This window comes from Aythya marila (genome assembly GCF_965140915.1).
Source record: "Aythya marila genome assembly, contig: HAP1_HAP1_SCAFFOLD_158, whole genome shotgun sequence".
NCBI lineage: Eukaryota > Metazoa > Chordata > Aves > Anseriformes > Anatidae > Aythya > Aythya marila.
In genome coordinates, this window is record NW_028136675.1 from 1,292,951 (window position 1) to 1,315,597 (window position 22,647).

The window sequence follows — 22,647 nt, forward strand, 5'->3', positions numbered from 1 at the left end:
GCGCGAAAATTCTCGAGCGCTAGAAGAAGGCCCGTCAGTTATAGTTAGAAATGAGCTGGGAGAATGGGAACAAGGGTGGAAATTAGTTCTGACAGGACGAGGGTATGCTGCAGTCAAAAAAGATGGCAGGGTCAAATGGTGTCTGCTTAAGTCCATCAAACCAGACCTTCAGACTAAAACTAATGAAAACTGAGTTTCTGTTCACAGGAACAGATCATCAGACACCCCCATAATCCGTATACCCCGGTGACAAGAGAAGCCAATAAGTCACAAGCGTCCTGTCTAAGCCTGAGAGTTCCACACTGGCAGAATCCAGACAACAGCAAAGCGGCCTCCGTGGGTGGGGGGCTGCAATGCCTTTGTGTGATCTTATCTTTGGACCTTGTATACTAAATAAGCTTGTGTCGTTTGTTAAAAGTCGGTTAGAGAAAGTTTACATTATGTTGGTAGAACACCAACAACTACTTTAAGAGTGTATTTACTCAGGATTACCAATTACCTCCTAGTTTTCTCCTGGTTATTGTGCCTTATGTTTTTTATTTAAGTTATGATGTCTGCCTCTTAAGATTGTTACCAGAACCGTTTTTTAGATGGTTATATTTTAGCTAATTTGGTTGTGCATAGGGAGGGGGGAAATGTGGGTAGTTAGGGTCTGGCATCCAGAAGATGTCGCGCTGTACGGAAAGGTGGAGCCCTTCCCTTAATGGACAGTAGCGCGTGGTCTGTGACATAAGCAAGCGGAAGTGACGTTGTGGGCCTCGGCTATATAACACCATGTGACTCGACAATAAATGCCATTTGCCATCCACCACATTGGTGTCTGTGAGCCAATGGACTGAGCGGCCTGGGGTTGGTCGCCATGCCGTTCCTGAACCAGGTTGCCACTGCCCCCTGAAGGCAGCAACTTCCAATGTCAAGGGATGGTTTTGTGTGGTTTACTAGATCCAGTCTATGAAATTTCACCAGAGGTGTAACAAATAACTCAGCAGACTTCTTTCCCTATGCCTGCTGTGTTCCCTGGAGTTGCAGAGCTCTCCTTTGCCTGTTCCATCCCAGATCTTGCATAGTATCTCTGGGTGGCTCTACCCTGGATATGCTCATGCTCTGTGGGCTCCATGCCCTGCTGATTCCTTGACACACACCGTCCCTGATGATTCCCTGGGCTCTTCTGGCAGCTTCCACTTCCCTCTAGAAAGATGCCTGCCTGCCTTCACAACTACTGCATGCTGTGGATACAGGCTGGTAGAGTCACCATATCCATGTAGGCAATACCAGAATCAGCCCTCCCTGCCTAAAAGCTGACCCTGGGTGATCAGCTGATCTCATCCTCATAAGCCCACAAGGAATCAAACAGAGCAAGGAGCCTACTTCAATTCCGTTCCTTTGCAATATCCATTTGAGCAGCTTTGGGAGAAGAGCTGAGCCTTCAGGCACTGCCCCAGGCAGATGCCCTTTTATGCTGGAGATGCTGGTACGGAGCCAGCTGTGTTAGAGACATGCCCCTGGCCTGACCCTGCCTGTGGACAGGAAAGACCAAGCCCTGAGGCTCCCTGGCAGTGCTCTTGTGCCAGGACTCTCTACACACAGCCAAGTGCCCCTGCAGCTCCACCACAGGTGTCTGAGGAAGGATCTCAGACAAGCAAGTCACTGCAGGTCCTTCCTTTTATTTAAATATATCTCAAACACACTTTAAATAAACCTTGTTTCCACCACATCTCAGAGTCATTCAAGACAGGTGGGTGTTTACATGGAAGAAGATGAAAAAATAATTTCTTTTTGCACAATATTACCTCAAGAAATGAAAAGCAAAATGAGAAAAAAAAATTAAAAATACATCTCACCTGTAATGAGTTATATTATGAGTGATATGAGAAGGAAGACAGATAATTTATCACTTCTGAAAAACAGTCATGAGGTTCCACACTGCATCCTTCAGCTCCTGGTTCCTCATGCTATAGATGAGGGGGTTCACTGCTGGAGGCACCACCGAGTACAGAACTGCCAGCAAAAGATTCAGGGAGGAGGAGGACATGGAGGGGGGCTTCAGGTAGGCAAAAAAGACAGTGCTGAGAAACAGTGAGACCACGGCCAGGTGAGGGAGGCAAGTGGAAAAGGCTTTGTGCTGGCCATGCTCTGGGGCAATCCTCAGGACAGCCCTGAAGATCTGCACATAGGACAGCAAAAGGAAAACAAAACAAGCAAATGCTAAAACAACACTAACCACAACAAGCCCAACTTCTCTGAGGTATGCATCTGAGCAAGAGAGCTTGATGATCTATGGAAATTTCACAGAAGAACTGGTCCACAGCATTGCCTTGGCAGAGGGGGAGGGAAAAGGTATTGGCAGTGTGCAGGACAGTGTTGAGAACACCACTGCCCCAGGCAGCTGCTGCCGTGTTGACACAAGTTCTGCTGTCCATTATTGTCCCATAGTGCAGGGGTTTGCAGATGGCAATGTAGCGGTCATAGGACACGATGGTGAGAAGATAACATTCTGCTGAGATGAAAAAGACTAACAGAAAGGTTTGGGTAGCACAACCTGTGCAGGAAATGGCCCTGGTGTTCCACAGGGAATTGGCCATGGCTTTGGGAACAGTGGTGGAGATGGAGCCCAGGTCGATGAGGGCGAGGTTGAGGAGGTAGAAGTACATGGGGGTGTGGAGGTGGTGGTTGCAGGCTACAGCAGTGAGGATGAGGCCGTTGCCCAGGAGGGCAGCAAGGTAGATGCCCAGGAAGAGCCTGAAATGCAGGAGCTGCAGCTCACGCGTGTCTGTGAATGCCAGCAGGAGGAACTCAGTGGGGAAGCTGCTGTTGGACATTTGCTGCCTCAGGGCATGCAGGTCTACACTACGAGAAGATAAAAGTGACAAGTAAGGTAGACTTCTCTGAGGAAAACCCACTCCTCCTGCACAGAAATTACTATTCCATGTGCTGAATGAAGAATGAGGCACCTCATTTAACAGCCCTGTCACCTGAATGACAGTGTGCCTGACAGTGTAAAATGGAGTTTGGGCACCTTGTTCACCAGCAGTCCAGTTCAGAATAGAAGTTTATACCTACCTGATCCCTAGCTCTTCTCTTCTCTTCTCTTCTCTTCTCTTCTCTTCTCTTCTCTTCTCTTCTCTTCTCTTCTCTTCTCTTCTCTTCTCTTCTCTTCTCTTCTCTTCTCTTCTCTTCTCTTCTCTTCTCTTCTCTTCTCTTCTCTTCTCTTCTCTTCTCTTCTCTTCTCTTCTCTTCTCTTCTCTTCTCTTCTCTTCTCTTCTCTTCTCTTCTCTTCTCTCTTCTCTTCTCTTCTCTTCTCTTCTCTTCTCTTCTCTTCTCTTCTCTTCTCTTCTCTTCTCTTCTCTTCTCTTCTCTTCTCTTCTCTTCTCTTTCTCTCTTCTCTTCTCTTCTCTCCTCTCCTCTCCTCTCCTCTCCTCTCCTCTCCTCTCCTCTCCTCTCCTCTCCTCTCCTCTCCTCTCCTCTCCTCTCCTCTCCTCTCCTCTCCTCTCCTCTCCTCTCCTCTCCTCTCCTCTCCTCTCCTCTCCTCTCCTCTCCTCTCCTCTCCTCTCCTCTCCTCTCCTCTCCTCTCCTCTCCTCTCCTCTCCTCTCCTCTCCTCTCCTCTCCTCTCCTCTCCTCTCCTCTCCTCTCCTCTCCTCTCCTCTCCTCTCCTCTCCTCTCCTCATTCTGCTTCCCTTCACTTCATCACTACACCCATGGGCAGGTCCTCTTTATGTACTAGTAACCTACAATAATTTCTCATGGAGTCTTGTCTTCTCGATACTATGCAATCCTAACTCTCTCAGCCTCTCTTTACAGAAGGTGTGTTTGCTGTCCATGGCATGCTTTTGGTAGTGGGGTAGTGGGCTGCAGGGGGGGGCTGAATGGTGGGGAACAGCAATTTGATCTCTTTGCATTAGCTTTTCTGACTGTGTCCCATCACAATATCTTGCATGCTCTCAACCCACATGTCATGGGGGGCAGTATGAGAAACAGAAACCCTTGATGCTGCGCTTACGTGGTTCATCAGTAAGTGAATGTCTAATATCTAATCTAAAACTTTTCTCTTTTAGTTTTATAGCCATTACCTCTTGTCCTGTCACTACATTCCCTGATAAAATGTCCCTCCCCAGCTTTTCTGTAGGCCCGTATTAGGTAATGGAAGGTTGCTGTAAGGTCTCCCTGGAGCCTTCTCTTTTCCATCTTGACAAACCCCAATTCTCCCAGCCTCTCTACATAACAGACCTGCTCCAGCCCTCTGAAAGATTTTGTAGCCTTGCTCTGGACCTGCTCTACTAAGTTGATGTGTCTATTATGCTGAGCTGAGACAGAAATAAAAAGATAGGCATTTATTGAGCTATTGAAGAAACACTAAAAAAGTCTGTATTTTTCTTTTATTCATGGTGTGAGGAATATTGAGAAATATTACATCCTCCTTTGCAACTAATGGTTACACTTGATGAAATATGGTTTTCCTGCAAATGGCTGAACTTCTGCTTGTCAATGACAAGTGGAGAATAACGAGTTCTTTTTATTACATTTATTTTATTTTATTTTATTTTATTTTATTTTATTTTATTTTATTTTATTTTATTTTATTTTATTATTTTTATTATTTTATTTCAATTCATTTCATTTCATTTCATTATTTTATTTTATTTTCATTTTACTTTGAATGTGTTCAGAGCTCTTGCTTTACTTATTAAACTCTCTTTATCTCAGCCCACAAGCTTTCTCACTTTTAGACCCACTGGGTGGGGGGACCAAACTAGCTGCTGTGTGGTGCTTAGCTACTTTCAGGTTAGTCCACTACAAAACCTTACTGAAGTCAGAGGAGATCTATAACCACTGCTCGGCCTTCTTCTGCCAGGCCAGTCATTTCAGCATGGACATTTCATGTCCAAATTGGTCAAGCGTGGCCTCCCCTATATGAAGATGTCCCAGCTGCTCCAGATGATTTTCTTGTCTTTCCTGAGCCTGGAAATGGGTTCCAGGATGAACTGCTCCATCGTCTTCACAGGGATGGAGTGGAGCCTGAACACCCTGTACTTCCCTGGGCTCTCATCCTTGCCCTTCTTGCAGCTAGGAAGTACATATGCCTTCCTCCAGTCTTGGGGTGCTTCTCCTGGTCAGCAGGACTGATCCCAGATGACCAAGAGAGTGACCTTGCAAGGACATCAGCCAGCTCCCTCTGCTCTCATGGGTGAATCCCATCAGCTCCCATAGACTTGTGTATCCCATTTGGTCTAGTATGCCCTGACCTGACCCACTCCCTCCAAGTGTGCATGACTTTCCCCTTTCTTTGTGACCTGGGATTCTCAAAGGGCAGCCTTGCCTGTACTGATTGAGGTGAAGAAGGAACTCAGCACCTCTTGTCTTTTCCCTGTCCTGTGTCAACAGATCCTGGGCCTCATTCAGCAGTGGATCCACATATTCCAGAAACTTTCTTTTGTCACCTATGTACTTCCAGAAGCCCTTCTTACTGCCATAGACATCTGTGGACAAATCCCATTAGAGTCAGGTTTTAGCTTTCCGATATTCATCCCTACATGCCCACACAAGGCCTCTGTATTCCTCTCATGTTATCTGTTCCAGTGTTGCTATGCTTCTTTTCTGGGTTGGAGTTTGGCCAGGATCTCCTGGTTCATCCATGCAGGCCTCTTGCCATTTTTGCCTGATTTCATCTTTCCTGGGATGTGCTGTTATTGATGTTGTAGGAGGTTATCCTGGAATATTAACAATCTTTGTTGGACTGCTCTTTTCTCCAGGATCTTATCCCACAGTGTTCTTCTGAGCAGATATTGAAGAGGCCAAAGACTGCTCTCCCAAAGACCAGAGTTGTGAGCTTGCTATTTGTCAGCTGTGCTGCCCTCCTGCAGGATCAACTCAACCATGGTCACTGCAGGGAACATTGTTAACTCATCCTGAGCTTACCATGAACCACAGCCCCCAGATCTCTTTCTGCAGGGTTATGTTCCATCCACTCATCCCCCAATCTACATGTATGTCCAGGAATACACTGTCTGATGTGCAGCATCTGGCATTAGTTCTTGTTAAATTTTAAATGGTAGGTGACTGACCTCCATTCCAATCTATCAAGATGTCTCAGTAAGGCCCCTCTCCCTACAAGGGAATTGTTGGAACCTGTTAATTTAGTAGACGTAGGACACTCCACTCATGTGCCTGTGCTCTCAAACTCCTTTCTCTCTCCTCCATCCTTTACTTATCCCTTTATGTATCTGTCAAGGAACAGACCAACCATTTTCAGAGTGTGCCTCTCAGCAGTACCTTGAGATTCTTGGAGAGCTGCATAACCTCCACCAATGGCCCACAGGGGATGCAGAGATAGACCGAAAGCAAACCCATTTCTTGCTAGAGCTGCTCATCCCAGCTCTGTTTCTCGTTGTCATTGCAGACAGCAGGCAGAGTTTGGCATGGTCCAACAGCTGAGATGTGACAGCCCAAAGATGTAGCGACACCCTCAGCCAGGAGCACAGATCAGAACAAGCTGCAGCCTGTGATTTCTGACATCCATTGAGTCACTGCCAAGGCATGGTGGGACAGGACATGCAGCTATGGGATCCTTCAGTGGGTGGATGCAGACTTCAGGACAGACAGGCTGGAATGATCCAGAGTTAGATTTCCTCATTGAAGCTGCTTAGATATATGGAGCTCCTTTATGTGACATTGTGAAAAGTTCTGTGAGCCCTTGTGGGTGTCAATCAGAGAAGGGGGCAGAGAAGGGATAGCATGGTGGGAGAAAAAGAACCTGCAGCCAGGGCGACCAAGTGGACATAGTCATTGTTAAGCACCCCAAAGAAGTCTCTGGATGTATGAGTGTGGGTCTCCCTGGGGGCTTTTTATCATTCCTGCCATTTTCCAGAAGGGGAACAGAGCTCTGTGGAGACAGTACAGGTACTTTCTAGAGCGTCTTGAAATAGCTTCTAGGTCCAGCTGCCAGGTGGGCCAACAGAGTAAACACAAACCTGGATATGATACCTGCATGCCAGAAAGAGCTGGTCAGGGATGTGATGATCCGTGTCAGCCCTGGCAGTCACTATCCTGAAATTGTGGGGTCCCACATCCCAAGGGGTGTGAGGAAGAAGAATAAAAGACTTTTAGTGAGGATCCCAGGTGAGCAGCATACAAATACAGAACAGTGGTTGGACACCTCACTAGTTCCCCAGGGAAGTAGTCAGTGCACCAAGCCTGTCAGAGTTTAAAAAGCATTTGGACTGTGCACTCAGTCACATGGTCTAAAATTTTAGGTAGACCCGTGTGGTGCCAGGAGTTGGATGTGATCCTTGTGGGTCCCTTCCAACTTGAGATATTCTATGATTCTATGATTTGAACTACTCACCACTCTTCTCTATCTCCCGTACCTACCATGGGAGCTTAATCTAGAGTATTTTTTACATATCTGAAGAGAGTTTAGAGAAATCGGAAATTGTGTGGGTTTGTGACTGGTATGGAAGGTTCTGGGCTCCATTACAGGCCTAGGACATCAAACTCAGAATAAGATGCATCAATTGACTCCCTGTGATCACTTCCCTCAGCTTGGGAAAATGTGATTCATGCCAGCCATAGGCTGGGTGTCCTGCCTAAAAGTGAAAGAGGACAAGCTGATTCTTTGATGAAACTTCTCATGATAGGAAAAATGACACTGCAGACACTAAGTGTCACTCCTCAACTAAGGGAGGAAACATCAGGGATTGCATCAGTCTGATTCAAAGTTGATTTCCCCTGGAGGCCCAGGGACTTGTCAAGAGCTCCCCGTGCTGCTGAGCTGGGCAGGGCTCCTGGGCCCAACGGGAGCTCCTGGAAAGCGGGCAGCACTGCAGAGAGACAGCTCTGCCCAGGAGCAGCTCCTCTGCACAGTGCAGCAGGGCTGGGGGCACTGCCTGCAGGGGACAAGGGCAGCTGAGAGAAGGGAGGGAGATGTTAAAGGCAGTGTGGAGGAGGGATGCTGAGAGCTCACTGTTGAAGTCTTCAGAGCCCTGAACAGGGTAAGTCTGTGGCTGCAGGGCAGCACAGCTGTTGTTCCTGTGCCATCTCCAGATTTGCTGGCACATCCCACAGCCTATAGGATTTTTCACAAGAACACTCGCAGTTTCTTTGTATAAGAGGAGAGTGCTCCAGAGCAGGGATTACCTTCCAAAGCTGTCAGAGGGACAGGACATGAGGGTTCCTTCCCTCAATGCTGGCTGCAGGCTGTGCAGCCGGGGTACAGGCAGGGTTGTCCAGGGCTGTCGTGCAGAGCAGGGTCTCTGCTGTGCTCCAGGGGCTGTGTGCTGGGGCAGGGCCTCTGCTGCCTGCCAGGCTCAGCACTCAGCCTGCCCGGGGAGCTGTCTGAGGCACTGCGGGGAGATTTTGGTGGAAGGAAACCCCCCTAGCAGGGCAGGACAGGGCAGGTGGTTCCTGCAGGTGCTAAGAGGCTGCTTCCTGGGGCAGCCTGCTCAGAGCTCCACAGCACCCACAGGACATCTTCAGGGGAGATTCTTGAAAGGGAAGAACAATACCTGCCATACCTGAAGGAAAGGTACTCTCTGAGGTCTCTGCTTTCAACTTCCTGCTTTGGAGGGCAGTCAGGGGGATGATAATGCTGCTGTCAGGATTATACAAGGGACTGAAACTAATAGAGCATTATACTGAAAGGGACCTCTAGGTCTGAGGAACCTCACAATTTCACTCCACACTCTTTAGCTTACAGAGAGCACCAACACAACCTTCCTTGTGTTTTGTGGGATTGTTGGAACTCCTTCTCAGCACTTGTAAAGAGGGAGATGCCTCTGGCCAGCAGATGTCTGAGATCCATTCCTGGTGCTCTTCACTATATACTGTTTGGCAGTACTAACTCTTGCTCAGTCTAAAGGGGATCTGCATGGTGTCTGTGGCACCCTTAGGCAGACAGATGCAGAGCTCCAGGCAGGAGCAAGTCTTCTTCAGATGAAGATGCAGTGAGAATGCAGTCTTGGTGAGGAGGATTTCTATGAAATAAGGTTTAGTTTTTGCTCAGAAAAGTCTCTCTAACATGTCACTCTCTATTCCTCCATGGACAGGCAACCATGCCCAGATGCAACAAATGTCCAACAGCAGCTTCCCCACCGAGTTCCTCCTCCTGCCATTTGCAGACACACACGAGCTGCAGCTCCTGCACTTCGTGCTCTTCCTGGGCATCTACCTGGCTGCCCTCCTGGGAAACAGCCTCATCCTCACAGCTGTAACCTGCGACCACCACCTCCACACCCCCATGTACTTCTTCCTCCTCAACCTCGCCCTCCTTGACCTGGGCTGCATCTCTACCACTGCCCCCAAATCCATGGCCAACTCCCTCTGGGACACCAGGACCATCTCCTTACCGGGATGTGCTGCCCAGGTCTTTATGTTTGCTGTCTTTATTCCAACAGAGTTTTATCTTCTCACCGTCATGGCCTATGACCGCTATGTTGCCATCTGCAAACCCCTGCACTACAGGACCATCATATGTGGTAAAACCTGTGTTTACATGGCAGCAGCTGCCTGGGGTAGTGGGTTTCTCAATGCTGTGCTGCACACTGCCAATACATTTTCGCTACCATTCTGCCAAGGCAATGCTGTGAACCAGTTCTTCCGTGAAATTCCCCAGATCCTCAAGCTCTCCTGCTCAGATGCCTACCTCAGAGAAGTTGGGATAATTGTTTTTACTGCATGTTCACTTTTAATGTGTTTTCTCTTCATTCTTTACTCCTATATGCAGATCTTCAGGTCTGTGCTGAGGATATCCTCTGAGCCTGGACGGCATAAAGCCTTTTCCACTTGCCTGCCTCACCTTGTCATAGTCTCCCTGTACATCAGCTCTGGCGCATTTGCCTACTTGAGACCCCCATCCATGTCCTCCTCATCCCTGAATATTTTACTGGCAATTCTGTACTCAGTGTTGACTCCAGCAGTGAACACCCTCATCTACAGCATGAGGAATCACGTGCTGAAGGATGCAGTGTGGAAAGTGATGTCTGGGTGTTTTTCAGAAGCAATATAGTTACTGTCCTCTGCATATCACTGATAATGCGACTCATTACAGACCGAGATACAGTTTTCATTTTGTTTTCCTTTTATTTTTACTCTTACTTTGTTTTACTGATGATAAGATATCTACTAATGATGATAAGATGATACAGATGTCCAGAGAGAAATATGATCATTATTTGTGTTCCATAGACAAAGGAGAGCTCTGCAACACAAGGCAATGGGAAAGGGACTGGGAAAATTATTACTTATTCAACCAGTGAAATTTCATAGTCTGGATCGAGTGAATCATCCCAAAACTTCTCCTCACATTGGAAATGAGTTGGACTTGATAATGCTTGTGGGTCCCTTCAATGAATTTATTCGAGTCTCTGACTCTGAAGAAGGCGGGCTATCTGTGCGCACCCTCCATGGACAAAGAACCATTTGTGTGGGAGGCAGTCAGTGGCAGTGCCCCCCACACCAGTTAGCTCTGCCTTCACAGCCTGACCAGCACGGCCCTGCAGAGTGCCTCACAGCCCCATGCACCACAGTCCCCTTGCTCTGCAGGGCAGCACCGCCAGCTGAGGGGCTGTGGGCAGCATGGGCAGGGGCTGCAGGAATGGCTGCTCAGGCCAGCCCAATCATGCTGGGCTAGGGCAAGTCTATGTGGGATATGGGGTGTCCCAGGAGCAGAGTAGGGTGCTGTGTGTGTACAGTGGTGCTGCCTGAGGAACCCCAGGGCCAGCAGTGTGGTGCTGTGCTGTGCTGGGAAGTGGCACTGGCCCAGGGGAGAGTGCAGGCTGTCTGGGAAGGTGGATCAGTAGGGTTTTTCTCCTGCAGATTGCAGCAGCAGAGACACTGCCAGTGACCTCCCCTGCTTCATTTGCAGCTTTGGGGCCAGCCCAGTCTGGACTTCTCTGCTGGGCTGGGCTGGGGAGAGGAGAGGCAGGTGTGGAGAGCTGGGGAGGGTCTGGGCTGGGCTGGCCTCCTGGCAGAGTTAGGGGAACCACAGAGCAGTCTGGGCTGGGCCTTTGTTCACTGCATATGGATATGACCAATGCTAGTCATCATGACTTTCACAGCAACTCCTCTGAAGAGTTCTCAACATTTTTCTAAAATATATAGTCAGTTCTTGAATCACTTTCCTACAGAGAGGTGGCCATTTCCTTCAGGATTCTCTGGACTTGCAAAGGCTACGTGGGGAAATGTGAGTCTGGATTTGTGCGAGGTCTTCTGAAGCATGAGCTGGTTGGCAGACGGAGTACCCAAAGGATTGTGCAGGGCATCCCCTGCACCCACTGCTCCTGGGAGACTTGGAAAGAGGCCTCCTGATCACCACAGCTCCTTGTAGCCCTGTGGATCCTGGCTCTGAGGTCACTTGTGTCCCAGCATCTGGCTGGCCAACAGCAAGGAGGCAGAGCCTCTGAGGTCACAAAGACCTTCAGAAAGCTGTCCCCAAGACGGTGACACGTATGGAAGGCCAAGGGAAATCCAGGAGAGTAAAGGTGCAAGACCTTGGTGAGAGAAGAGGGACTTGGCTAAGAGAAAGGAAAAATTTCAAAGAGGTGATAGGGGTTCAAGTAAGGCTGATGCTTCTGCAACACTCACTGGGAAAGCATTCGTGTTAGGCCTTGGCAAAATTTCCAACCAGCAACCTGAAAACGTAGTGCTAACCTAGTACTAAATGCTCTCCCTCACCCTGAAAAGAATCCACTGCTCTAAACCCCAACCTCATTTCCTACCTTGAAGTCAAACCCCAAACAAATTACTTTTTAACTTTAGTCTTAACATATTGCTCTTGCTAATCCCTAGTTCTTAATTCCTTGAATTATATTGCCAGATATCATCCTGTAACAAGGTACATAATAAAACCCTAACCAAAAATCTAGCTTATACCCTAAACACTGACTGTCTACCCAAAGCAGAACTCACAAGCCTCCCTTTAAGACCTTGCCCAGTTCCTAAACTTGGAAGGTAAAATACAATCCCTAAACTCTAAACGGAACAACCAAACCTCAAATCCCTCATTCCTGCACTCTTATGATGTAAATGAAGGGATTTGGCCCCACGAGGCTGGGCAGGGCTTGAGAGGTTCTGCAGCAATCACTTGGTCTTGGAGGAGGCAGGGGAGGTGACATAGGTCTGGTCAGGTCACAGGAATCAATGAAGAGATGGGTGGGGATGCTCTGCAGAGGTCAGCTGTGCCTCAGGACATCAGGAGGCAGCAGGAGGCCCATGGCTGTGCAGGTGGGTGTCAGGGCACTTGTGCCTGAGGACCTGATGTGCCACCTTCAGGCTGATGGCTGGTGTAAACGTGTGTCGTTTTAGCTGTGCAGAAGAAATTGAGAAAGCAGTTCTTGGATCACTTTTCTACAGAGAGGCGTCCATTTTCTTCAGGATGCCCTGGAGCTGATAAAGGCTACATGAGGAAAAATTACTCTGGACATGTGGAAGGCCTTCTGAAGCATGAGCTGGTTGGCAGGCAGAGTATCTCAGGGATTGTGCAGGGCACTCCCTGCAACCCGTGCTCCTGGGTGGGCTGAGAAGAGGCCTCCTGACCACAACAGCTCCTTGCAGCCCTGTGGATGCTGGCTGTGAGGTCACGTCTGTCCCAGCATCTGGCTGGCCAACAGCACAGAGGCAGAGCCTCTGAGGTCATAAAGGTAATCAGAAAGCTGCCCCCAACAGGGTGACACATTTGATGAGGACAGGGAAAAGCTGGGAGAATAAAGGTGGGAGATTTAGGGGAAAGAAGAGGGGTTTGGCTAGGAGGAAGGAAGGATTAGGAGGCAGTGATAGGGGTTCAGGTAAGGCTGATGCTTCTGCAACACTCACTTGAAAAATATTCATGTTATGTCCTGGTAAGATTTCTAACCAGTAACCTTAACACCTACAGCTACTCTAAATCCCGCACCCTGGAAGGAACTCATTGCTCTAATCCCCATCCTCAAATCCTACCTTGAAGTCAAACCCCAGACATGTTACCTTTTAGCATTAGTCTTAACTCTCAATAAAGCCTAGCTTTTAATCATTAGCATTAGATTGCCAGCCTTAACACCAGCCCTCACCCAGTAAAACACCATAAAAACAAATAAACAAACAAAAAAATAACCAAAAATCTAGCCCTTACACTAAACTCTGACTGGCTCCCCAAAGCAGAACACGAAAACCTCCCTCTAAGACTCTGTCCTATCTCTAAACACGGAAAGCAAAAAGAACTCCTAAACCTCATCTACCAGTCTGGTCATACGACCATATAACAGGCCCCCACAAAGATGTCACCCCTACAGGCCTTTCCCCTGATTCCTATCCATAGACACTCTACCATTCCCAACCCCAAGCTCTTCAACATCAAAACACTCTTTAATATAAAGGGCTGCCACACCACCACCCTTCCCTCCTTGTCAATCTCTTCTGAAGAGCTTGTAGCCATCCATCACAGTGCTCCAGTAGTGGGAGTGATCCCACTATGCTTCCTTACAGCAACTAGGTCAGAGTTAGCCTGTTGTACAATCGCTTCCAGCTCCTCCTGTTTGTTGGCCATGCTGCATTCATTGGTGTAGATGCACTTCAGATGAGATATCTGCCTCACCCTCAGCTTCAGCATTGCTCCCCCAGGCACTTCTCTGGTGATGCCTGTTTTATCCCCTTCCCCTGTCATAGTTAATGCTCTCTCAATGACTCCTGCTAGCTCCTGTGCTAGGATTCATTTCTCCCTCGAAACTCTTTCAATCTCTATGGTTCTACATAGAGAAGCTCATATGGAGCTGAGTTTTGCATTTGAGACCAAAGCAGTGTTGTTAACAGACCAGTGTTTCACTTACTGCTGAACCGTATCAATGGGTTCTCCATGTCTCATACTGTCCCCACAACATGTAGGTTTGGGGGTATGCAGGACAATGCCATGGCACACAGCCAGGACAACTGACCCAAACGGATTAAATAGATGCTCCAATAGGTGTTCCAGCCCACCATCCCACTGCCAAAAACACCTCCCAGCCTGCAGCAGAGAAGCCTACTGGGAAAGAACTGGAAGGCTGTGGGGACCCACCAGCAGGAGCTGGGAGGGCAGTCTGGGTTCCAAGCCCTGCCCAAGGGTCCCACCTTTCTACTTATTCAACTCCTGCAAGAGAGGTATCCCTGCCCGTGGGTGCTGGTCAGGCATCCTTGGGCTCCATGGGGGCCCAAGGCAGCAGAGGGTGGGCACTGCCAGTGAGTGCCTCACAGGGCTTCACAGAGATCCACTTTGCCTGGAAACTGCCTGTGGCTGGCAGGACAGAAATGTCTCTGTCAGTAGGAATAGTGTCAAGGGACCAGGGGCTCTGTCAGCACCACAGCCAGACACTGATCCTGCTGACCCTATGACGAGACCCTCCCCGACTGCTGTGTTTCTCAGCTCTGCTCCCCTTGATCAGCCTCAGGAAGACACCCGGATACATGGGCAGGGAAGCACAGGATCTGGGACAAAGCCCCCAGAGGGTTTTAATATGAGGAAATACCAACACACAGCATAAAAACAGGGGAATACCGAGAGGGGAAATACCCATGTGTGTCTGCTGCCTGCTGGAAAAGGGAGACCATTTCCTGGCACTCACGGCTCTCCCAGTGGCACTGAGCTCTCCTTCCTCCCGGCTGCACCCAGCTGCTCGGCAGGGCTGGGCTCTGCTGGCCTGGGGCTCTGGAACTCTTGTGCATGGGGCTCTGGTGTCACATCCTGGGTGTCCTTGTGGGGACATGCCAGAGACACCTCTTCAACATCGTCATAGCCCGTGCTCCCCAGGAAAGGTGACGAGGTGTCTCCCTCAGCTCCAGGGACCCCAGCACTTCTCTGGGAGTGCAGGCTTCCCCCTGTAAGCATCAAGGCAGGCTGCTGTGGTTGGGTCTGTGGGGTGCCCCTTGGGGCTGTTTATCACCTTCCTCGTCCTCACCAGCCTGAGATATTCGGCCCATTCTCCCAGCCCCCACAAAATATCCCAGGACAGGTTCTCCATGTGGAGAAGGTCAGGCTTTCAATATGGCATGGATTCTCCTAGGCCTGGGGTTGGCACCTAGGAAGTGGCAGTGCTGCATTGCCCTCTCACCTGTGACTGCATCCCTGCGCCCAGCTCCTTCCTCTGGTGTCCTGGGCACTTCCCAGTCCCCCTGCCCAGGGACAGGATCCTCCCCAGGGTCAGAAACCTCCCCAGCATCATCATAGCCATCTGCTGGGTAACCTCCGGGCAGGACAGGGACATCTGAAAGGAGAGGGAAGGTGGTGGCAATGAGAAGAGATGTTCTGCAGAGCAGAGGATGGGAGGGTGTGTGGGGACACAGGGCTGACATGCTGCTGGTGTCAGGGTCACAGCAGAGCCTTCATGCTTCCAGCTCTGATGATAACACTCGGTGGCACTGCTGCCCGTCTGGTCTGTCTGCAGGGAGGAGAAATGGAGCCCTTCCTCCCCTCCACACCTCTTATCCCTGGGTGTGGCCCCAGACCATCCTCCTCCTCATGTGGCTGGGGTAGGGCTGCAGCTGGGTCAGGGACCCCTCTGAAAAGGAGGCTGCAGAGAGCTGCAGTGGGTGCTGTGGGATGAGCCCTGCTGCCCTGACTGGTGGTCAGCACTGCTGGGGATGGGCACCCACAGAGCTGGGGTTGCATGGGGAGGAGACCCGTTCCCTTGGGACAAGGCACTTCCCAGAGAGGTTCCCAGAGCTGCCCTGGGACAGCCCTTTGCTTAGCCCTTGGCTCTCAATAAGGTGCAGGGACAAGCAGAGAGGGGCTGTCCCCTCTGGGATGGGCAGAGCTGGTGGGGAGGAAGCTCCTCTGTGGGGGCCAACACCTAGATGCTCTCCCACAGACCCCATGGTCCAACCATTTCAGGGACCATGGGCAGGAGATGCAGGGGATATCCCTGGTCTGGGGCAGGGAGAATGCACACAGCAGATGTGCCCCCGCAGGTTACCTTCACCCACCTGAGAGACTGAACCTCGCCTGCTTCTCCCACGCCAGGCTGTAAGCGATCTCTTCACACACGGCCTCAGGGAAGGGCTCCCCAGCTCTCCCAGAGCCTGGGGACAGAGGCAGGGCTGATCTGGGGATGGGCAGAGAGGGACAGGACCCCACTGGGTTCTCCAAGCCCCATTATCGGGGCCAGCACAAGGCTGTCCCCACAGCACAGCCCCACTGTGTTGTGTTGGCACTGCAGCCACATCCCCAGGGAGGGCAGCATCCCCATAGAGATGGTCTGGAGCAGAGTCAGCCTCGCACCATCCCTTTGGAGACAGCCCTTGTGCCCCTTTGTTCCCTGGGTCATGTCCCAGTGCAGACCCTGCACCAGTTCCCTCATTTCTCCTCCCCACTTTTGCTGCTCCATCTCTGCCCCACACATCAATAGCACAGCCCATGCCCTGCTGGGGGGTGGCTGACACCACAGTGATGGACTCTGCTGCCCCATGCTCCTCCTTTCAGAGCTGCCCAGAGCACTGCCAGCAGTGCATCCTCCCCGTCTCACCCAGCCCAGCTCTCACATTTCTTTTCTCACCCCAGAACTGATGCCTCAGGCTCTGGGCTCTCTCCACCCCTTGATGTTGGTGCCCCATGATCTGTCAGTCAGTGGGGCAGCACATGGGGCAGGAAGCAGCACACAGCTCTGCCTGTACCCATCTCCAACACCCCCAGCACCCTCAGCCCTGCCAGGAGGCATCTCCCCCCCAGGACCACTGGGGAAGGACCCACCTCTGCGCTGAGCCCTGGCGCTTCGCACCTGCCCAGCCAGGAGGGCCAGGAGCAGGCAGAGGAGGGCCCCCAGGATGATGCAGATGATGACAGGCACCGAGAGTCTCTCGCTGCTGGTGGTCGGACGGCCCCGTGGGGGATCTGCATGGGCAGGAACATGGCAGGGGCAGCATCAGACAGAGGCTGGGGGCAGGACGTGCCACTCCTGACCACACAAGGCAGTGGAGGCTGGGGATGACAGGGCTGGGTGATGGGGCAGATTCCACCCTGCTGGGTCCATCACAGACTTCCACCAGCTCCCACATATTCCCTCGAGTCTCACAGCCCAGCATGTAGCCCCCTCCTCCTGACTGGTCTTCTCTGAGACCCCGCATGGAGATGCCTCTGCATCCCCCAGGGGCTGCTGGCAGCCTGACTAGGTACTGCTGGTGGGCATGGGTAGCTTTGAAAGCTGAAGTCACCTTTGTTCCTCCAGCAGCTACAAGGTCTAATGCAGAAAGTCAAAGCTTCTCTGGGTTCCTTCTCTGCATTTCACCATGTCCAGTGGGGAACAGGACCTGGTGCCTTGATGGCTCAGATTTACCATTGCAGGTGATGTGGGTCTCTTCTTGGAGATCATCACACGACTGCGGATGCCAGGGAGCAGAGGGACACTGCCAGAAGGAGCTGTTGCTCTTCCCACACTCCACGTGATCCAGCCATGCAGTACCAGACAGCTTAGCATAATTAGAATGCATTTCCAGTTCCCCTTCATTCCCGCAGCCCAGCTCCTTGCACACCAGTGACACCGTCTCGGTGGTCATGGAGTTGGAGCAAACGCTTCCCCACTTCCCATTGTAGAAAATCTGCAGGCGCCCAGAGCAGCCGTCGCTGTTCTCCAGCCTCAGGGCCATGAACTCTGGAAGGAGGAAAGGCCCCAGACAGAACAGGCTGGTCTGGGGCTGATGGAACAGAGGCTCCTCTGCACCCCAGGTGCTCAGGAATTCAGAGGCACAGCCAGCAAATCTCTTTTGCATCTGGGGGCAGAGAGGTCTCTGACATACTCCTTTGCCCTCCCCACTCACTGTCAGGGTGGATGGGCTCCCAAGGGTCTGTGTGAGGTTTTCCCCAGGATGGGCTTGGGCAGGGGACCCAAGGCAGCCAGGGATGGCATCAGCCTTGCCCAGCTCTGCCCTCACCCTAGTCTCTGAGGCCCCAGCTCCCAGCCCCACGCCCAGCACAGACCTGAACAGATGACTCCCACGTCCTCCTTGTGCCCGCAGTCATGCTGCCCCCAGGCCTCGGCAGGGCAGTCCCAGAGAGCAGCTTCGGCCCCGGAGCAGTTGACGCCATCCAGCCAGATCTGCCCGGAGCCCTCCCCAAACCGAGCAGAGCCGGCTGCCTCCAGGGCCCCTCCGCAGCCCAGCTGGCGGCAAACGACAGCGGCGTCGGCCAGGTCCCAGGCGTCGTCGCAGACGGTGCCCCAGCGCCCCTGGTAGTAGATCTCCACTCTCCCGGCACAGCGCCCGGCCCCGTCCACCAGCCGGACCCGCCGGCTCCCTGCAGCGGGGAGAACCCCGACCCTCAGGGACTGGCTGCCCTCCCAGCCCCACAGATGGGGGACGTGCAGCACCACTCACCCTGGCACACGGCACCCACGTCCTCCATGACCCCTGCTGCCGGTGTGCTCTGAGGCAGGGAGGTGTTGCAGAGGCTCAGGTCAGCCTCGTGCCCTGCACACCACACCCCACGCAGCCCCACAGGTCCTGGTCCTCGTTCGGCCCTCACGGGGGTGTAGGCTGCCTCTGCCTCTCCGCACTGCAGCTGCCGGCACACCACGCTGGCCTCCTGCATGTCCCACTGCTCATCCAGGACTCTGCCCCATGTCCCGTGCTGGAAGACCTCCACGCGCCCATCGCACCGACTCCTTCCGCCCACCAGCTGCAGGGACATGGGGCCTGGTGAGAGGAGAAGTTCAGCCTGGTGCTGATGTGGGGTCCCCAGCTGTGGGTGGCCATGTCACACACCAGGGGCAAATGGACTTTGCAGCACTGCCCAGCACTCACCTGAGCAAATGACAGCAGCAGCGTTCTCCTGGGAGCATGGTGAGGCCCCCAGGGCAGTCACCGGGCACTGCCCCACGTGGGCTTCAGTCCCGTCACAGTGGAACGAGTCTCTCCAGACGGGGCCGGTTCCTCTCCCAAAATGCCCTCCTCCAGGAATGGACTCAGCAAAGCCACAGCCGAGGTGCCGACACAGAACGTGGGCGTCCGAGAGGTCCCAGCGGGAGGCACAGAGGGTCCCCCACGTCCCCAGCACCTCCACCTCCACCCTGCCCTCACACGCTGTGCTGCCGTTCACCAGCCTGAACCCTGTGTACTCAAGGACAAAGGAGGGTGAGAGAGGCCACATTTGTGCTCTTGGTCCCACAGGATCTGCAGGAGAGGCCAAAGGGACAGCGTGCCTTTCTCCTCCTGCAGCACTCTCATTTTAGGGCTGCAGACCACCACCTCACCCCACCTGTCCCCCACCCAGCACAGCCCAGTGCCCACCCTGCTCTCCTGCCCCCACCACAGCCCCCGTGGGCACCATCCCACCCCAAGTCCTTACGTGTGCAGGTGACATGAGTGCCATTGCTGTGGGTGCAGGCCTTGTCCTTGGGGGCCCCCGTGAGACAGAAGGAGAGGACGGATTCATTCCCCACACACTGCAGCTCTCTGTCCCAGACAGGACCGGCCCCTTCTCCCACGTGAGCTGCCCCATGGACAGACAGGGCTGTGCCACACTGCAGCTCCCTGCACACCACCTCGGCAGCTTTGGCACCAAAGTGGGAGTGACAGACAGCTTTCCACTGGTCCCTGTTGTAGACCTCCACACTTCCTGAGCAGGGGCTGTCCCCTCCGACCAGCCGGACAAATCCTGGAGCAACCAAGGAGATCTGTGAGTTCCCAGAGCCCTCTGGTACTTCTGTGCCCACCTCCCACCTCATCCCTGAGGTGGCCACATGCAGAGCCCCATGGCCAGCCCAGCAGCTCTCAGTGGGTGCTGATGGCACAAAGAGGTTTGGGACCCCCTGCTGATTCTCAGAATCCAGCCCAGCACCCATGGGCTGCCCTCTCTCCCAGCCCCCAGCCACAGGCACCGCTCAGACAAACTGCTGCTGCCCGGAGCCCCTGGGCTGCCCGGCCCCAGACCCAGCACTGCAGCAGCCACAGCACGTGGGCCCAGGGAAATGGGCCCAGGCACTGGGGGCTTCTGCAGCTGGCTCTGCCCCACCAGGCTCAGGTGAGGTTGAGGAATCCCTTGGAGTTGCCAGAGAAGCTGCCTCTTCCTTGGGGCTGCTAGGGCTCTTGGGAACATGCTGTTACATGGGGCACATCTGGGGAGCAGGAAAACGGGGGTCCTCAGGCAGGGACAAAGTGTGGTGTGGACAGGCACGTGCCCAGCCACCAGTTGAGCAGAGGGCAGGAGAGCAGGCAGAGAGCAGCCCTGGGTTGACACGAGCTCCTGGTGGGAGGGCAGGCAGAGAGGAGAGCCAGGAGGTGCTGGCACAGCCCCTGGGGCACAGGGCAGGCAGGAGAGGCTGGGCCTCAGGTCAGCACTACCTGAAGGGGCTGTGTCTCCAAGGACTGGCTCTCATTGGGTGACCCTGGGACAGGAACAAGGTGCCATTTGGCACCCTGCTCCTCTGCTCAAGCCCAGTGCTCCTGCCCTCTGAACAGCCCCCTTGCTTTGGCTGAGGTTCTCTTGTCTGCTGGGAGTACAACCCATAAGTCCTGGGCCATTGCATGCCCTTCCCTGAGGCTGCTGGTGACTGGTGGAGCTGGAGGGTGGGGGCTTTCCTCTCCCAGCCCCAGGCACCTCCCCAGGCTTGGCTGCTCCAGCTTCAGGGCCAGGCTGGGTGTGCTCCCACTGGGCTTTCCCCAGGGACAAGGGACACCAGCAGTGACAGACCCAGCTCAGAGTGCAACTTGACACACACAGCCATGTTCTGGTGTCCACTTGTTGCTTCCTGAGATCCTTTACAACAGCCCTTTACAGGTCCTTTACAACATTCCTGGACCCAGAGGAAGGGACCAAATTCAGTCCTTACCTGAACATGTCACTCCAGCATCCTCACCATGATTACAGTTTGTTTGACCCCATCCCCTGTGGGTGCAGTCAGACAGGGCAGACTCAGTGCCATTACATTCAACATCATCCATCCAAATGCGTCCAGATCCTGGCCCAAAGTGTGCCTCCTTAAAAGCTTTGAGAGCAACCCCACAGACCAGCTGTCTACAAACCACTGCAGCATGGGACATATCCCAGGAGTCATCACACACGGTCCCCCACTGGTCCTGGTGTTTCACCTCCACTCTCCCAGCACAGTGACTGCCGCCATCCACCAGCCTCACCTCCGCAGCCCCTTCAAACACCAACACAGGAAGGGTCAGGAGAGCTTCGAGCCCCACATTGTGGGTCTGTGAGTGCCTCCTGCCCAGCCAGAGTCACAGGTCCCAGGGTGGGAGCCCTGCCCCACGGGCAGTCCCTGGGGCAGTGTGTGAGGGTGTCTCTCCACTCCCCATGGGTTATGCTGGTCTGGGGGTACCCAGCTCTAAACCCCTGGGCCATTCACTGCCCCACAGCCCTCAACACCTCCTCCCACCCCAGTGGCCCCCTGTCCTGCCAATGCCCACCCCCACACAGCCCCCAGCCCTGCACAGGGCTCCTGCTCCTCCCCAGTCCAGTGTCTCACAAACAGCCCCATGCCCCTGAGCAGCTTCCATTGCCCATTGCTTGCCACAAGCACCTCCGAAATCCACTGTCCAACCCAGGACCTCGAGGGTGCCCACAGGGCACTGAGTTGATCACAAAGATACCAACAAACTGCGTCTCTTCTCCGTCCCTGCTGTCAGACCAGTCCCTGTGCTTAGCCAGGGCCCCAGGAAGGACACCTCTCTACCACTTCTGGGTGCAGATGCTCCAGTCCGCTTCTGTTACTGGGACACAACCTGCCCTCCTGGAGTCCGTATTTCCCCATATCCCAGGGGCAGGGAAAAGCACACAAGCCCTGTGGGGCACCCCAGACATTGGCTGTGCCCTGGAGATCACTGAGGGCCACTCTCACTGTCTGGGAGTCCTCCAGACCCAGGGTGACAGTGCCGGGAAAAAAGGGGTCCCAAAAGGGTACCCAAGGTCAAGGTTTCTAGAAATGAAGCCAAGCATGGTCTGCCAAATACATGGGAGCTGTGGAAATGGATTACCCTCTCCCACCCAGACAGGCACAGATTAAAACACAGGGATGAGGGACTGAGCACCTTCTGCCTCTCATTTCAGTGGTGCCTGCAAAGCAACCCCACTCCCAGAGGGATCCCAATGACCCCACTGCTGCCCACTGGCCCCAATCTGTTGAAGAAAATAGCTGTCACTTACCTCTGCATGGATGCACCCAGAGGAGCAGCCACAGCACCCAAGGGAAAAGGAGTCCCTCTGTCCCCATCCTGAGGCTCCTGTCCTGACAGCACAACCCTGCTGCTGGAGTTCCTGGGCACCCACAGTGAAATGGAAATGATGGGAGGGCAATATATCTGTGCAGATGCTGTCCCAGCTGCAGGAGGAGCCAATCGAAGCAGCAGGCACCTTTTTAGACGTTATCGGCACTTATCTCCCCTCCGACGCAGCCCAGCTCTCCAATGAACTTCTCCAGCGCTCTTCATGACCATATATGAGGGACGGCTCCGCTGCGGCTCTCACGTCACTGCGGTGGGAGATCATCGTGGGGTAGGGATGGGTGTGGGGGCAGATGGCTCTGACACCCCTTGCAGCCTGCTGTGGGAGCATGGAGCATCTCCTAAGCTGTAGCATCCAAGAGCCCAAGGTGTGATTGTCCGGCCGTCTCTGCGCCATGGGATCCACGGGGCTGGTCCTGCAGCAGGGCTGTGTCAGGCTGGGAAGGGACCAGCCCCTGCCCCTGCTACAGCCCCCGCTGTGCTGGCAGCAGCAG

General features: G+C 53.2%; 1 protein-coding gene across 1 annotated transcript; it reads right to left on the reverse strand.

Annotated features, from left to right (window-relative positions):
* Positions 1–34: 34 nt before the first annotated feature.
* On the reverse strand, positions 35–19,650 carry LOC309891592 (scavenger receptor cysteine-rich type 1 protein M130-like; the record flags this gene model as incomplete). The annotated part of the gene is made up of 9 exons (XM_082785943.1): positions 35–55; positions 15,049–15,242; positions 15,920–16,015; positions 16,683–16,823; positions 17,266–17,580; positions 17,907–18,221; positions 18,302–18,602; positions 18,714–19,033; positions 19,272–19,650. The coding sequence occupies 9 exons, from the start codon at positions 19,648–19,650 to the stop codon at positions 35–37; spliced, it is 2,082 nt and encodes a 693-aa protein (XP_082642069.1).
* Positions 19,651–22,647: the final 2,997 nt, after the last annotated feature.